Source organism: Pelodiscus sinensis, unplaced genomic scaffold (genome assembly GCF_049634645.1).
Source record: "Pelodiscus sinensis isolate JC-2024 unplaced genomic scaffold, ASM4963464v1 ctg121, whole genome shotgun sequence".
In the NCBI taxonomy this organism is placed as follows: Eukaryota; Metazoa; Chordata; order Testudines; family Trionychidae; genus Pelodiscus; species Pelodiscus sinensis.
The window spans coordinates 146,342-161,824 of record NW_027465903.1 but is presented as its reverse complement, the minus strand read 5'-3'; the positions used below and the strand labels follow the sequence as shown (position 1 = coordinate 161,824).

Sequence of the window (15,483 nt, the reverse complement as noted above, 5' to 3'; positions counted from 1 at the left end):
GCTCGGTCCCAGCCCCCATGTCTCCCCCCCCCCCCCCCGGGCGACTGCGTCTGACTCCTGCTCGGTCCCAGCCCCCATGTCTCCCCCCCCCCCCCCCGGGCGACTGCGTCTGACCCCTGCTCCCTCCCAGCCCCCATGTCTCCCCCCCCCCCGGGCGACTGCATCTGACCCCTGCTCCCTCCCAGCCCCCATGTCTCCCCCCCCCCGGGCGACTGCGTCTGACTCCTGCTCGGTCCCAGCCCCCATGTCTCCCCCCCCCCCAGGCGACTGTGTCTGACTCCTGCTCCATCCCAGCCCCCCTGTGGCGTAGTGGGGGGGGGGGGTCTGCTCTGTGACCTGGTGTCCCACCTGGCTGCGCTGTGAGATCTCCACTGACCCCCCACGTGCATTGGCCCAGTCCCCCAGGCCCAGCCTGTGCAGGGAACAAGGCTCTTCCCGGGGGGAGACAAAGGGAGGGAGGGGGAGACGGCCCCTGGCTGGGGGCAGGGCTGGGAGCTGGGCAGTCGGGGGGGGAGCACGGAGGAAGTAGAGTAAAACCAGTGTAGGGGGTTCAGGGGCCTGGAACCCCTCCCGCCAGGGAACTAGGGCTGCCGGCCTGGCCTACGCCTGCATGGCGCCTGCACCGCGGAGCAGCAGTGACCCGTTTCCTCCACTGGCTGGTGGAGCCTCATCTTGCAGGGTCGGGGTCCCCGACGCGCCGTCACCCTCCCCCCGCCCTGGGCCACTGCGCCCACCTTCTGCCCCGCCAGCCCCCCGCGCCGCGGCGGGACACAACACAGGCCAGGCTCCCGCTCTGCACACAGTGTATTGACCTGCCGGGCTCAGCGCGGGAGAGCAGCCCCCCGGGAAGCGGCGGCGCAGGGCTCCAGCGAGAGCGCGAAGGCCTCGGTCACATGGTGCGCCGCTCCCGCCAGGGCCCCGGCCGGCTCCGAGAGCCCCAGGCAGCTCCACTCCTCTCCCCGCACCGCCCGGGAGCCGTGGTAGGACTGGAGCCGGACCTGCGCCGCGCCCAGCAGCCCTGCGGAGGCAAGAGAGCGCGGTGAGGCCCTGCCCTGCGCCGGAGCACCCGCCGAGCGCCCGCCCGCGGGCCTTCCCTCGCCTGCCGGGGCACCCGCCGAGCGCCCGCCCGCGGGCCTTCCCTCGCCTGCCGGGGCACCCGCCCAGCGCCCGCCCGCGGGCCTTCCCTCGCCTGCCGGGGCACCCGCCGAGCGCCCGCCCGCGGGCCTTCCCTCGCCTGCCGGGGCACCCGCCCAGCGTCCGCCCGCGGGCCTTCCCTCGCCTGCCGGGGCACCCGCCGAGCGCCCGCCCGCGGGCCTTCCCTCGCCTGCCGGGGCACCCGCCGAGCGCCCGCCCGCGGGCCTTCCCTCGCCTGCCGGGGCACCCGCCCAGCGTCCGCCCGCGGGCCTTCCCTCGCCTGCCGGGGCACCCGCCGAGCGCCCGCCCGCGGGCCTTCCCTCGCCTGCCGGGGCACCCGCCGAGCGCCCGCCCGCGGGCCTTCCCTCGCCTGCCGGGGCACCCGCCCAGCGTCCGCCCGCGGGCCTTCCCTCGCCTGCCGGGGCACCCGCCGAGCGCCCGCCCGCGGGCCTTCCCTCGCCTGCCGGGGCACCCGCCGAGCGCCCGCCCGCGGGCCTTCCCTCGCCTGCCGGGGCACCCGCCCAGCGTCCGCCCGCGGGCCTTCCCTCGCCTGCCGGGGCACCCGCCGAGCGCCCGCCCGCGGGCCTTCCCTCGCCTGCCGGGGCACCCGCCGAGCGCCCGCCCGCGGGCCTTCCCTCGCCTGCCGGGGCACCCGCCGAGCGCCCGCCCGCGGGCCTTCCCTCGCCTGCCGGGGCACCCGCCCAGCGTCCGCCCGCGGGCCTTCCCTCGCCTGCCGGGGCACCCGCCGAGCGCCCGCCCGCGGGCCTTCCCTCGCCTGCCGGGGCACCCGCCGAGCGCCCGCCCGCGGGCCTTCCCTCGCCTGCCGGGGCACCCGCCCAGCGTCCGCCCGCGGGCCTTCCCTCGCCTGCCGGGGCACCCGCCGAGCGCCCGCCCGCGGGCCTTCCCTCGCCTGCCAGGGCACCCGCCGAGCGCCCGCCCGCGGGCCTTCCCTCGCCTGCCGGGGCACCCGCCGAGCGCCCGCCCGCGGGCCTTCCCTCGCCTGCCAGGGCACCCGCCGAGCGCCCGCCCGCGGGCCTTCCCTCGCCTGCCGGGGCACCCGCCGAGCGCCCGCCCGCGGGCCTTCCCTCGCCTGCCGGGGCACCCGCCCAGCGTCCGCCCGCGGGCCTTCCCTCGCCTGCCGGGGCACCCGCCGAGCGCCCGCCCGCGGGCCTTCCCTCGCCTGCCGGGGCACCCGCCGAGCGCCCGCCCGCGGGCCTTCCCTCGCCTGCCGGGGCACCCGCCCAGCGCCCGCCCGCGGGCCTTCCCTCGCCTGCCGGGGCACCCGCCCAGCGCCCGCCCGCGGGCCTTCCCTCGCCTGCCGGGGCACCCGCCGAGCGCCCGCCCGCGGGCCTTCCCTCGCCTGCCAGGGCACCCGCCGAGCGCCCGCCCGCGGGCCTTCCCTCGCCTGCCGGGGCACCCGCCGAGCGCCCGCCCGCGGGCCTTCCCTCGCCTGCCAGGGCACCCGCCGAGCGCCCGCCCGCGGGCCTTCCCTCGCCTGCCGGGGCACCCGCCGAGCGCCCGCCCGCGGGCCTTCCCTCGCCTGCCGGGGCACCCGCCGAGCCTTCCCTCGCCTGCCGGGGCACCCGCCCAGCGCCCGCCCGCGGGCCTTCCCTCGCCTGCCGGGGCACCCGCCGAGCGCCCGCCCGCGGGCCTTCCCTCGCCTGCCGGGGCACCCGCCGAGCGCCCGCCCGCGGGCCTTCCCTCGCCTGCCGGGGCACCCGCCCAGCGCCCGCCCGCGGGCCTTCCCTCGCCTGCCGGGGCACCCGCCGAGCGCACCGCCCGCGGGCCTTCCCTCGCCTGCCGGGACACCCGCCCAGCGCCCGCCCGCGGGCCTTCCCTCGCCTGCCGGGGCACCCGCCGAGCGCCCGCCCGCGGGCCTTCCCTCGCCTGCCGGGACACCCGCCGAGCGCCCGCCCGCGGGCCTTCCCTCGCCTGCCGGGGCACCTGCCGAGCACCCACCCGACCCGGGCCCCCCTTCTCAGACTCCCGCTGGGCCGCCCCCCAGGACCTGCCACCTGGGCCCCCAGCCCCTCCGAGCAGCAGCCACAGCGGCCGGGCTTCCTCCTCACCGAGCACCGCGGGCAGGGGGCTGGCACCGGCGGGGGCTCTGTAGAGCAGCAGGTGGCCGGCGAGAGGGACCGGCTGTGGGAAGGCGGCTCCGTTGAGCTCCTGCAGGACGGGGGTGCTGCCCTGGAGCGAGCCCACCAGCTTGAAGGGGGTCCCTGGCAGGGCCAGCTGCAGGGCGCTGTCACCGCCGCCCGGCTCCGGCACCGCCTCGCCCTCCGTGGCCGTGACCTGCGGGGATACCACGGCTCAGCAGCCCCAGGTGCTGGCTACGGCAGTGCCCCCCCCACGTCCAGCTGGGACCCACACGCAGGGAAGCAAAGGGACATGCCCAAGGTCTCCCAGGGAGTCTGTGGCAGCCCCAAGCACTGGGCCATCCTCCCCCTCTGGCTAGTGCTAGCCAGTGGCTAGGGCTCCCCTAGGGCGAGGCCATCCAGCAGATGCCGGCTGCCCCACCTACGTGTGCGGGGCGGGGGCCCTGCTGGGTGGGGTCAGGGCTGGAGAGGCCCAGGGCAGCGTGCCCCTGGCCAGGCGGGCAGGGAGGCGCCTCGGGGTGCGTGACTGGGTCCCTGGCCAGCCGTCTACCTTCACTCCAGCCTCCTGGGCCAGCAGCAGCGCGTTCACCAGGTTCACATGCTTGTGCCCAGCTCCCTCAAGCAGGCCGGTGGCCACGGCTGGGCTCAGGTAGGTCCCAGCCTTCTGCAGGGGCGCGCCTGGGGCAGGGAGCCGGGGTTATACCGATCCAGCAGCGCACAGCCCCCCCCGCAGGCCAGAGGTCACGGACTCGGCCCCCCACCCCCCAGGCCAGAGGTCACGGACTCCGCCCCCCCCCCCCCGCAGGCCAGAGGTCACGGACTCCGCCCCCCACCCGCGGTCCAGCCCGGCTGCATCTCCCGCGGCACTCGGTGCTGGGCCGTGCGACGGGGCTTGAGCCATGCATGGGACGCACACACGGGGCTGCCAGAGGGTTTAACCAAAAATACTGACCCCCCCACCCCCCCCACCTCAAAAAAAAACACCGGGGAAAAATTCTGTTGAGGAAAAAAAAAGGGGAAGACCAAAGTTGTTAAGCAAAAGATGCACCGCGCCCTCCACTTTGGGACCACACCCTGACCCACAATGCACCCACCCCTCCCCCGAGCCAGTCCCCCCAGTCCCCCCATCCCAATGCACTCCCCCGCCTCACACCCAGTCCCCCCTAGTGCCCCCATCCCAATGCACCCACCCCTCCCCCTGAGCCAGGCCTCCCGCAGCATCCCCCATCCCAATGCACTCACCCCTGCCTCACACCATCTCCCCAATGCCCCCCCATCTCCAGCCCCCTCTGCACCATGGGACAGAGACACAGGCCGGCCCTGGCACGGCCCAGCCCCCTCTGCGCCGTGGGGCAGAGAACAGGCCGGCCCTGGCACGGCCCAGCCCCCTCTGCGCCGTGGGGCAGAGAACAGGCCGGCCCTGGCACGGCCCAGCCCCCTCTGCGCCGTGGGGCAGAGAACAGGCCGGCCCTGGCACGGCCCAGCCCCCTCTGCGCCGTGGGGCAGAGAACAGGCCGGCCCTGGCACGGCCCAGCCCCCTCTGCGCCGTGGGGCAGAGAACAGGCCGGCCCTGGCACGGCCCAGCCCCCTCTGCGCCGTGGGGCAGAGAACAGGCCGGCCCTGGCATGGCCCAGACCCCAGCTCCGGTGCGGGGGCAGATGGTTCACCTGGAGGGCACCGGCTGAGCCCGCCCCGGCCCTGCGCCGCCCGGCTCCGCGCACTCACCCAGCGTGCAGACCTGCAGGGCTCCCTGCACCGGGCCGGCCAGTGTCTGCAGCAGCAGCCCCAGGGCTCTCCCCAGGGCGATCCAGGGTCTGGTCTGCGGGTCCAAGGCGCAGCCGAGCGCCTGCCCGTTCACCTGGGGGAGGGAGGGAGAGGCCGGGGGCTAGAGGCACAGCAGGCAGACGGGGTGGGGGCAGCCCCCGCCCTGCCCCCCCACTCACCGCGCCGGCCAGCGCCGTCCCCAGGGCCAGGCCCACGAACTGCTGGGCGATCTCTTTGCCGCAGCGGCGCTGCGCTTCCCGCGTGCTGGCGCCCAGGTGGGGGCAGCAGATCACGTTGGGATGGTTCACCAGGGCGCGGTCCCGGGGCGGCTCCTGCAGACACAGCCTGGCCCGTCAGCCCGCGCCGCCCTCCAGGGGGCCGGTCTCACCTGGCAGGCACCAGCAGCGCCCCCTGCTGCCCCGGCCAGGCCCACGCTGCCCCCCCGCTGGCGGGGGCGGGGGAATCCCCCACCCGGGCGCGGGGCAGAGTTAAGGCTGCGCTGGGAACGTTCAGGACTTTCTGACGGTGCCATTTCCGAGGCCTCCCAGAGCCCAGTAGATGGGCGGGGGGCGCGGCGGCTGGGGGGCAGGGACGTGAGTCTCCCAGCGGGGGGGGGCAGCCGTCAGCCCAGGGTGCAGCCAAGGGGCCAGCTGGTCTCTCTGGGCGGGGCCTAGGCAGGGCTCCTCTGCACCCCCAGGCCCAGCCCCACGTCCTGCAGCTGGCCGGGCTCTGGGCCCCTCTAACAGAGCAGCTGCTCAAGGGGCAGGAACTGGGGGTCCCTCCCCGCCCGGGCCCCCTTCACTCACCTCAGTGAAGACGTCCAGGGCAGCCCCCCCACACTGGCCCGACTGCAGTGCCCGGAGCAGGGCCCCCTCGTCCACGATGCCCCCCCGGGCGCAGTTCACCACCTGCACCCCCCGCCGGCACTTGGCAAAGGTGCTGTCGTTCAGCAGCCCTGGGGGAGGGGCAGGGGTGTCTGCAAATGAGCCAGAGAGGCCCCCCCGGCACTGCCCCCCCCACATGGCTCTGCCCACTGCCCCCCCACTGCCCCCCCAGCACGGCTCTGCACACAGCCCTCCCCCCCACATGGCTCTGCCCACTGCCCCCCCAGCACGGCTCTGCCCACAGCCCTCCCCCCCACCATGGCTCTGCCCACTGCCCCCCCGGCACGGCTCTGCCCACAGCCCTCCCCCCCACATGGCTCTGCCCACTGCCCCCCCAGCACGGCTCTGCCCACAGCCCTCCCCCCCACATGGCTCTGCCCACTGCTCCCCCAGCATGGCTCTGCCCACAGCCCTCCCCCCCACATGGCTCTGCCCACTGCCCCCCCAGCACGGCTCTGCCCACAGCCCTCCCCCCCACATGGCTCTGCCCACTGCCCCCCCAGCACGGCTCTGCCCACTGCCCTCCCGGCACGGCTCTGCCCACAGCCCTCCCCCCCACATGGCTCTGCCCACTGCTCCCCCAGCATGGCTCTGCCCACAGCCCTCCCCCCCACATGGCTCTGCCCACTGCCCCCCCAGCACAGCTCTGCCCACAGCCCTCCCCCCCACATGGCTCTGCCCACTGCCCCCCCAGCACGGCTCTGCCCACTGCCCTCCCGGCACGGCTCTGCCCACAGCCCTCCCTCCCACATGGCTCTGCCCACTGCCCTCCCCCCCACATGGCTCTGCCCACTGCCCCCCCAGCACGGCTCTGCCCACAGCCCTCCCCCGCACATGGCTCTGCCCACAGCCCTCCCCCCCACATGGCTCTGCCCACAGCCCTCCCCCGCACATGGCTCTGCCCACAGCCCTCCCCCCCACATGGCTCTGCCCACTGCTCCCCCAGCACGGCTCTGCCCACAGCCCTCCCCCCCAGCATGGCTCTGCCCACTGCCCCCCCCCCACATGGCTCTGCCCACTGCCCCCCCCCCCCCCCACATGGCTCTGCCCACTGCCCCCCCGGCACGGCTCTGCCACCGCTCTCCCTACGGCTCTGCCAGCGCAGCACTCCTGCCTGCTCCGGCCCCAGCTGGTCTCACCCGGATCGGACTCTCCCTCCAGGCCTGGTTGGCCCCAGCCAGGACAGTCCCGGGGCCGCCGGGGAGGGGCAGGGCCCTACCTGTGGTGGAGGGCAGCAGCGGCGTGTGCACCGTGATGAAGTCGCACAGGGGCCAGATCCGCTCCAAGGGCAGCTGCTGCACGCCGAAGGCCGCCGAGTCCTCGGGCGTGATGACGGGGTCGTAGCCTATGGTCTAAGCAGAGCCACGGCCACTCACCCGCACCGGCCGGGCCCCCCTGCCCGGGGCAGCCGGGAACGGCCCCGACCCGGCTGGCTGGGCTCTGCCCCTGCGTGGGCTGCGTGGTAACTAACGCCCTTTGCCCCGCCAGGGCGCCCAGCCCCGGCAGCACCCACCAGGGGACTCTCGGCCCACGGCCCGGCCTGCTGGGGCATAGGAGGGAGGGGCAGAGTTAAGGGGAACCTGCCCGAGACAGCCATGTCACCAGGGCGGCTTCAGGCGAGGGCAAGAGGGCAGCCTTCCCGGGGCCCCTGGATTAACCCCTCCCCTTCCCTGGGCAGTTTAACCCTTTCCCTCCCCTGCGCCCGCCCTTACCTTCATCCCGAAGGCCTGCATCCTGGTGGCCACCTCTCTCCCGATGCGGCCCAGGCCCAAGATGCCCAGGCTTTTCCCGTGCAGCTCCGTGCCCATGAACTAGGCAGAGAGCAGGCGGGCTGTGACGCCGGCGGCCAGGCACCCCCAGCGCCGCCGGGCAGCAAGCCCCGCCTCTTACCTGCTTGCGCGCCCACTTCCCGTCCTTCATCGAGGCGGCTGCTTGGGGGATCTGCCTGGAACAGCAACGGCCCCGTGGTCAGCAGATGAGCCACCCAGGCAAGCCCTGCCCCAGCGGCTTCCGGCCCGTGGGGAGCGGCGCAGCCTGGCAGGGGCGTGCCATACGTTGTCTCGCAGCATGGGGCGTGCCCATGGGGGGGTCTGTGCCTGTGGTATGGGGCGTGCCCATGGGGAGGTCTGTGCCCATGGTATGGGGCATGCCCACGGGGGGTCTGTGCCCATGGTATGGGGCGTGCCCACGGGGGGGTCTGTGCCCATGGTATGGGGCGTGCCCACGGGGGGTCTGTGCCCATGGTATGGGGCGTGCCCACGGGAGGGTCTGTGCCCATGGTATGGGGCGTGCCCACGGGGGGTCTGTGCCCGTGGTATGGGGCGTGCCCATAGGGGGGGTCTATGCCCGTGGTATGGGGCGTGCCCACGGGGGGTCTGTGCCCGTGGTATGGGGCGTGCCCATGGGGGGGTCTGTGCCCGTGGTATGGGGCGTGCCCATGGGGGGGTCTGTGCCCGTGGTATGGGGTGTGCCCACGGGGGGTCTGTGCCCGTGGTATGGGGTGTGCCCACGGGGGGGAAGGGTCTATGCCCGTGGTATGGGGCGTGCCCACGGGGGGGTCTGTGCCCATGGTATGGGGCGTGCCCATGGGGGGGTCTGTGCCCGTGGTATGGGGCGTGCCCACGGGGGGTCTGTGCCCGTGGCATGGGGCGTGCCCATGGGGGGGTCTGTGCCCGTGGTATGGGGCGTGCCCATGGGGGGGTCTGTGCCCGTGGTATGGGGCGTGCCCACGGAGGGTCTGTGCCCGTGGTATGGGGCGTGCCCATGGGGGGGGTCTGTGCCCGTGGTATGGGGCATGCCCACGGAGGGTCTGTGCCCGTGGTATGGGGCGTGCCCATGGGGGGGGTCTGTGCCCGTGGTATGGGGCGTGCCCATGGGGGGGGTCTGTGCCCGTGGTATGGGGCGTGCCCACGGAGGGTCTGTGCCCGTGGTATGGGGCGTGCCCATGGGGGGGGGTCTGTGCCCGTGGTATGGGGCGTGCCCACGGAGGGTCTAGGCCCGTGGTATGGGGCGTGCCCATGGGGGGGGTCTGTGCGCATGGTATGGGCGTGCCCACGGGGGGGAAGGGTCTATGCCCGTGGTATGGGGCGTGCCCACCGGGGGGGTCTGTGCCTGTGGTATGGGGCGTGCCCACGGGGGGTCTGTGCCCGTGGTATGGGGCGTGCCCACGGGGGGGTCTGTGCCCGTGGTATGGGGTGTGCCCATGGGGGGGGTCTGTACCCGTGGTATGGGGCATGCCCACGGGGGGGGTCTGTGCCCGTGGTATGGGGCGTGCCCACGGGGGGGGTCTGTGCCCGTGGTATGGGGTGTGCCCACGGGGGCTCTGTGCCTGTGATATGGGGCGTGCCCACTGGGGACCTGTGTCCATGGTATGGGGTGTGCCTGCTGGGGGTCTGTGCCCGTGGTATGGGGCATGCCCACGGGGGGGGGGGGTCTGTTTGAGTGGGGGAGGGGCAAGGGCAGCAATGGGGTGCCCTGGGGGGGAGGACAGATGCGGCGCTGGGAGTGGGTGCTGGCAGCTGGCGGCCGTGTGACTGGAGAGGGCAGTGCAGCGGGACTCGAAGGGCAATGTCAGCTGTGGGGCGGGGCCGTGGGGCGGGACTCTCCGCTCCATGCTGGGTGAGCAGCTCGGAGCCAGATGGCTGGGGCAGGGCTGCCGGATGCCTGGAGCTCTGTGCCGGGGCGTGGGTGGGAGGCTGCAGGCTGGCAGGGCGAGCGGGTGTGGGGGGAGCCTGGGCTTGGCTTTATGCCTGGGGCAGGCCAGAGCTGGCGCCGGGCTCCGGGCAGTGGTGGGAGTTGGCTGCTGAGGGCAGGGGGATGGGGCAGCGGGCAGCCCAGCAGGGGAGGGGCTACTCAGCCCCCCGAGCAGCGCTGGGGGTCACCTGGCCAGGCAGAGGATCATCCCGCAGGTGAGCTCGGCGGCGCTCAGGCTGTTCCCGGTGGGCGTGCTGTGGGCAGAGCGCGGGGTTAGCACAGGCATGGGGGGCAGGGGAGCCCCGGGGCACTGGGCAGCCCCCCACTTGGGAACCGGCAGCTCGCCCGGCCCCAGCGACTCTCCTGTCACCCCATGGCGGAGCCTCGGGCCCAGCCGGGCACGGCGCTGGCACTGTCTGCTGCCATCACACCGCCTGCGCTGCCGGCGTACATCCCGCCCCCCGCCCCCCGCCGGGTAGATTCTCCCCCCATAGCCATCTGGCCCCCACCGCCCTGCAGCTCAGTGCCTGGGCTCTGCACCGGGGGTCACTGTCCCTGCCCCGAGCAGCCCCCAGCAAAGGGGGCTGGAGCGTGAGCTGAGTGGACAACGGGGCGGCCGGCTTGACGTGAACAACCCAGAAGGAGCCATTTGGTCTGACTCAAAAGCGAATTCCTCATTTCCATTTCCGGGGGGGGCTCGTTTTGCTTTTGAATCGGGTCTGGCCAAGTTCAGAAACCATGTGGAAGCAGAAAGTGACACGGCGCCACTGGAGAAACGTTTGCAAAGTGTCTCTCTGCTCGGAGCTGAAGCCACGTGGGGAATTTTACCCCAAGTTGCATTTTTTCAGCAAAAGCTGTAAGTACAGAAAAAGTTGTGTGGCTCTCGCTGGAGCATTCTGGAGCGCCATCAACTCCAGAGACGCTGGCTAAATCTGGCCCAGAGCCCCGCGCCCGCCACGAACTTCCCTCCGAACGTGGCCCAGAGCCCCGCGCCCGCCACGAACTTCCCTCCGAACGTGGCCCAGAGCCCCGCGCCCGCCACGAACTTCCCTCCGAACGTGGGCCAGAGCCCCGCGCCCGCCACGAACTTCCCTCCGAACGTGGGCCAGAGCCCCGCGCCCGCCACGAACTTCCCTCCGAACGTGGCCCAGAGCCCCGCGCCCGCCACGAACTTCCCTCCGAACGTGGCCCAGAGCCCCGCGCCCGCCACGAACTTCCCTCCGAACGTGGCCCAGAGCCCCGCGCCCGCCACGAACTTCCCTCCGAACGTGGGCCAGAGCCCCGCGCCCGCCACGAACTTCCCTCCGAACGTGGCCCAGAGCCCCGCGCCCGCCACGAACTTCCCTCCGAACGTGGCCCAGAGCCCCGCGCCCGCCACGAACTTCCCTCCGAACGTGGCCCAGAGCCCCGCGCCCGCCACGAACTTCCCTCCGAACGTGGCCCAGAGCGCCGCGCCCGCCACGAACTTCCCTCCGAACGTGGCCCAGAGCGCCGCGCCCGCCACGAACTTCCCTCCGAACGTGGCCCAGAGCCCCGCGCCCGCCACGAACTTCCCTCCGAACGTGGCCCAGAGCCCCGCGCCCGCCACGAACTTCCCTCCGAACGTGGCCCAGAGCGCCGCGCCCGCCACGAACTTCCCTCCGAACGTGGCCCAGAGCCCCGCGCCCGCCACGAACTTCCCTCCGAACGTGGGCCAGAGCCCCGCGCCCGCCACGAACTTCCCTCCGAACGTGGCCCAGAGCGCCGCGCCCGCCATGAACTTCCCTCCGAACGTGGCCCAGAGCGCCGCGCCCGCCACGAACTTCCCTCCGAACGTGGCCCAGAGCCCCGCGCCCGCCACGAACTTCCCTCCGAACGTGGGCCAGAGCCCCGCGCCCGCCACGAACTTCCCTCCGAACGTGGCCCAGAGCGCCGCGCCCGCCACGAACTTCCCTCCGAACGTGGCCCAGAGCGCCGCGCCCGCCACGAACTTCCCTCCGAACGTGGCCCAGAGCCCCGCGCCCGCCACGAACTTCCCTCCGAACGTGGGCCAGAGCCCCGCGCCCGCCACGAGCCTCCCTCCCACCCCGCATTGTCTGAATCCCTCTGGACCAGCTCCAAGGGTGTGGAATGAGGGCGGGGGGGTACCATGTGCCCATGGAGCTGCACGGGGCGCACCCCCTGCACACACGAGCTGACCTTGGCCCCGCGGGCGCCCGGAGCCCTGCCCGGCTCAGACACGGGCCGCCACGCGGGGAGAGGCGGCTCTGCCCTGGCGCCAGGCCCTTACTTCATCACCAGGATGCCCCTCCGCGTCGCCGCCTCCACGTCCACGTTGTCCACGCCGGTGCCGGCCCGCCCGATCACCTGCAGCTTCTTCCCGGCCTCGATCACCTCGGCCGTCACCTTGGTGGCTGAGCGGACGATGAGCCCATCGCAGTCCTGGGGGCGGGACCCGGTCAGAGCCAGCCTGTCCCCCCCCTTCCGGCCCAGAGCCGGGGGGCACCGAGACCCCAGCCCGGGCCAGCGGCTCCAGCTCCCCAGGGGGCTCTGCCCCCGCCCCCCGCCCTGCACAGACCCCCCCCCCCGCCACGACGTCACGGGAGCTGGGCCGGACCCCCCCGCCCGAGCCAGCGCCGCGCAAGCAGCCGCCCCTCTTGCATCAGGCGCGGCTGGCGGGTGCGGGGGGGCGCGGGCCGGGATTGGCGGGGGAGGGGCCCGGGCCGGTGCCCCCGCAGCAGCCCCCCCGCCCGGCCCCACCTGGATCTCGGCCAGCAGCTGCGGGGGGCTCAGGCCGGGCTGCTCCCGCGCCCGGATGCCGGCGGCCCGCAACAGCTGCGCGCAGCAGGGGTCCAGGGGGTCGCTCAGCAGCACCGAGCCCAGCGCGGCGCGGGCCATGGGGGCGGCGGGGTCTGCGGGGCCCGGGCGGCGCTTCCCTGCGCTTCCCTGCGCTGCGTTCCCCGCTCCGGCGGCTGCGGCTCCGGCTCCGGCTCCTGAGCCCGCCCCGTCTGCAACTCGCCCGCCCCTTCCCCCCCGCCCCCTGCCCCCCCAACTCGCCCGGCCCCCGCCCGCCCCGTCTGCAACTCGCCTGCCCCCTGCCCCCTGCCCCCCCAACTCGCCCGCCCCTTCCCCCCCGCCCCCTGCCCCCCCAACTCACCCGCCCCTGCCCCCCCGCCCCCTGCCCCCCCAACTCGCCCGCCCCTTCCCCCCCGCCCCCTGCCCCCCCAACTCGCCCGCCCCTTCCCCCCCGCCCCCTGCCCCCCCAACTCGCCCGGCCCCCGCCCGCCCCGTCTGCAACTCGCCTGCCCCCTGCCCCCTGCCCCCCCAACTCGCCCGCCCCTTCCCCCCCGCCCCCTGCCCCCCCAACTCACCCGCCCCTGCCCCCCCGCCCCCTGCCCCCCCAACTCGCCCGCCCCTTCCCCCCCGCCCCCTGCCCCCCCAACTCGCCCGCCCCTTCCCCCCCGCCCCCTGTCCCCCCAACTCGCCCGCCCCCCGCCCGCCCCGTCTGCAACTCGCCCGCCCCTTCCCCCCCACCCCCTGCCCCCCCAAGTCGCCCGCCCCCCGTCTGCAACTCGCCCGCCCCTTCCCCCCCCGGCTCCTGCCCCCCCAACTCGCCCGCCCCCCGCCCACCCATTGCCCCCCGTCCCATCTGCAACTCGTCCGCCCCCTGCCTGCCCCCTACCCCTGGTCTGCCCGAGAGGTGCCCTGCCCCTGGCGAGGCTGCATGGAAGGTGGCCCGGCTTCTGGGCCTGCTCCCAGCCTCAGTGTGCCCATCTGCAAAGCGGGGGGAAGCAGCAGGGAGCCAGGACTGGGCTGATGTAATCTCGCTGGGGGGGATCACACTAGCTACCCCCCCCCGCAGTGCAGCACCCCCTGGCCGCCCGGCCTTGCCCAGGGCGCAGGAAAACAGAACACGTCTGCCAATGGTGCCACGTCCTGTCCTAGAGACGCTGGAGTCGATCTGGAGTCGCCCCCCAGCGCCCCAGCGCCCCTCCAGCAGAGCAGGGGTAACTGAGATCAGGACTTGCCGCCCCCGGACACTGTGGCTAGTGGCACAGCTCCCAGGCTCAGTGGGGGCCGAAGCGGATCGTCCTGGCTCCCTTCTCCACTCTCCTGTCTCCAAGAGGGGTCGTTCCTGGCCCCGGCGCAGGACGAGGCCCAGAGCCGGGCACAGTGGGGCTGGTGAGGAGGAATCCCCAGAACAGACCAGTCCAAGGCAGCTCTTGGCTGGGGGAGCTGCACACAGAAAACCCGCTGCCTCCAGATAAGCTGGCCCGCCCCCGGAGCCATGTAAAACCAAGGCCAGTTCCAGCGTCCGCCTCCAGTGGGGCAGGGCAGGCGTGTGGGGCCCAGGGTCTGTGCAGGAGAAAACAAAGCCCCTTTGATAGACGGCCGGGCGCTTCCCTGGCTGGGCGGGGGGAGAGTTTTTAGGCCGGAGCTCAGACTCGTGCGCCCCAAAGGTCCCCTCGGGCTCTCCCGACAGCCAGACCGGAGCCTGGGACCAGCACGAAACGTGCGTCTGCTCCTTTACCCCACGTGCGCCTGGTTACACAGCGTGTTCACGTCAGGCCCAGGCCTGCCCCGCTGCCTGCTGCCGGCGCTCAGATCTGTGAGCTACAGCGCATCCCGCTGTGCCCGGCGCCGTGTCTCAGCCGCCGAGCCGCCTGCCCACGGGACGCCCCAGTCGGTGTCTCCGCCACGGGGTCCCGCGTGGGAATCTGGCTGCAGGGTTCCCAGCATGGCAGGGGCTCGTCTCAGAGCCGCGCCGTGGGGCTTGGCTGGGCTTTCCCCACGCGGCCGCAGGCCCTGCAGGGAGACGCCGGGAGCCGGGCCCAGAGGGCTCGCGTAGACAGAGCCCCAGGCTGACTTTCGGGTCTCGGGAGTTTCTGCCCCAGGCGGGATCCTTTTGAGCCTGGCACGTGGTGATTGAACGTTCGGGGCTGGCAACTCCGCTGCCCGTTTCTCGTCACCTGCTGCCCCCGGGACTGCGCCGCCAGGGAAATCTGGCCTTGTGCGCTTTTACCCAGCAGATCCCACAGAGCCCCGCCCCTCTCAAACCGGGTCTGACCCGCACGTTTGCAGCAGGGGGTCCCAAGGCTGTTTTAGGGGGTTGTGGCGTCGCCACCCTTCACTTCTGTGCTGCCTTAGGCCGGGTGGCCAGAGAGAGGCGACTGGTGGCCAGGTGCCAGCACCAAGGCCGCACGCCCCCAGCAGTGGCACAGCAGTAAGGGAGCCCCACCATGGCAGGCCGCCCTGTGCTGTGCCGCTGCTGGCTCGGTGCTGCCTTCAGAGCTGGGCTCCCCGCTCAGCAGCTGCTGCTCTGGCCGCCCAGCTCTGAAGGCAGCGCAGCAGTAAGGGGAGCAGCGCCGCACCCCCCTCCGATAACCCGGGACTCTCCCGCCGCTCCAGCACCGGCACGTCGGCTCGGAATCGCTGACGGCACCAGGAGTCCAGGCCCAAATGGCCTGTGAACTTGGTAGGGCCCTAGCGCCAGGAGTCCGGTTGTTCCCTCCCCGACCTTGGAGGCTGCCGGGCCCCCGGGCCGATCCTCAGGAGGAAGGAGCAGCCAAACTAAGCTACTTGTGTCGGGCAATGGCCAGAGCTGGGGGAGGGGTCCGTGGCCCAAGCCCCACCTGGTCTGCGTGGCAAGCGGGGTAAGGACGGGCGCCCATCAGGGCCTCTCACCTGCCGTGCCAGGGTGATGGGCGCCGGAATGAGCTCTTCTGCACAGGCAGGGACAGAGAGCCCCCACTGGCCCCCCACAGCCCCGCCATGGCCCGGGCTAGCCCTGAGTCCAGCCCCCGGCTCTCTGGGCTCGGAGTTTGTAAGGGGGATTACAAACGGGGCCGATTTCTGCTGGGGGGGGAGCTGCTCCGAGACGGTTCCCCGAGGAAAGGGAAACAGCCCATCCCCAGGGCCAGGCAGAGCGA

At 73.9% G+C, this 15,483-nt stretch overlaps 2 protein-coding genes and 1 long non-coding RNA gene across 5 annotated transcripts; 2 read left to right on the top strand and 1 right to left on the bottom strand.

Moving 5' to 3' along the window:
- Positions 1-786: 786 nt before the first annotated feature.
- On the bottom strand, positions 787-12,567 carry PHGDH (phosphoglycerate dehydrogenase). 2 transcript variants are annotated; one of them, XM_075916318.1, is made up of 12 exons: positions 12,314-12,563; positions 11,844-11,995; positions 9,763-9,828; positions 7,772-7,826; positions 7,594-7,692; positions 7,101-7,233; positions 5,804-5,952; positions 5,177-5,329; positions 4,959-5,091; positions 3,784-3,911; positions 3,204-3,429; positions 787-1,018 (listed from the first exon to the last, which is right to left on the bottom strand). In XM_075916318.1, exons 1-12 carry the CDS (start codon positions 12,449-12,451, stop codon positions 822-824), a joined length of 1,629 nt encoding a protein of 542 aa, XP_075772433.1. In that variant the 5' UTR covers positions 12,452-12,563; the 3' UTR covers positions 787-821. The 2 variants fall into 2 exon arrangements, with proteins under 2 accessions (XP_075772433.1, XP_075772434.1); XM_075916319.1 differs by lacking the exon at positions 5,177-5,329 and having other exon boundaries at positions 12,314-12,567.
- LOC142824411 (uncharacterized) lies at positions 3,844-4,184 on the top strand. 2 transcript variants are annotated; one of them, XR_012899297.1, is made up of 2 exons: positions 3,844-3,973; positions 4,009-4,184. It is a non-coding gene; the product is annotated as an uncharacterized LOC142824411 (long non-coding RNA). The 2 variants fall into 2 exon arrangements; XR_012899296.1 differs by having other exon boundaries at positions 3,849-3,973; positions 4,046-4,184.
- LOC142824412 (uncharacterized) lies at positions 9,948-11,746 on the top strand. The gene is made up of 2 exons (XM_075916321.1): positions 9,948-10,049; positions 10,467-11,746. Exons 1-2 carry the CDS (start codon positions 9,948-9,950, stop codon positions 11,685-11,687), a joined length of 1,323 nt encoding a protein of 440 aa, XP_075772436.1. The 3' UTR covers positions 11,688-11,746.
- Positions 12,568-15,483: the final 2,916 nt, after the last annotated feature.

Bases quoted from the DNA above. Each gene is read 5' to 3' on its own strand.
- PHGDH (XM_075916318.1), bottom strand. From the start codon at position 12,451: ATGGCCCGCGCCGCGCTGGGCTCGGTGCTGCTGAGCGACCCCCTGGAC. The intron at 11,996-12,313 runs GTGGGGCCGGGC...TCCCGCCCCCAG, and splicing joins AGCTGCTGGCCGAGATCCAG to GACTGCGATGGGCTCATCGT. The intron at 5,953-7,100 runs GTAGGGCCCTGC...CCCCTCCCCCAG, and splicing joins GCTGCTGCCCTCCACCACAG to GGCTGCTGAACGACAGCACC.
- LOC142824412 (XM_075916321.1), top strand. From the start codon at position 9,948: ATGGCGGAGCCTCGGGCCCAGCCGGGCACGGCGCTGGCACTGTCTGCT. The intron at 10,050-10,466 runs GTAGATTCTCCC...CTCTCGCTGGAG, and splicing joins CGCCCCCCGCCCCCCGCCGG to CATTCTGGAGCGCCATCAAC.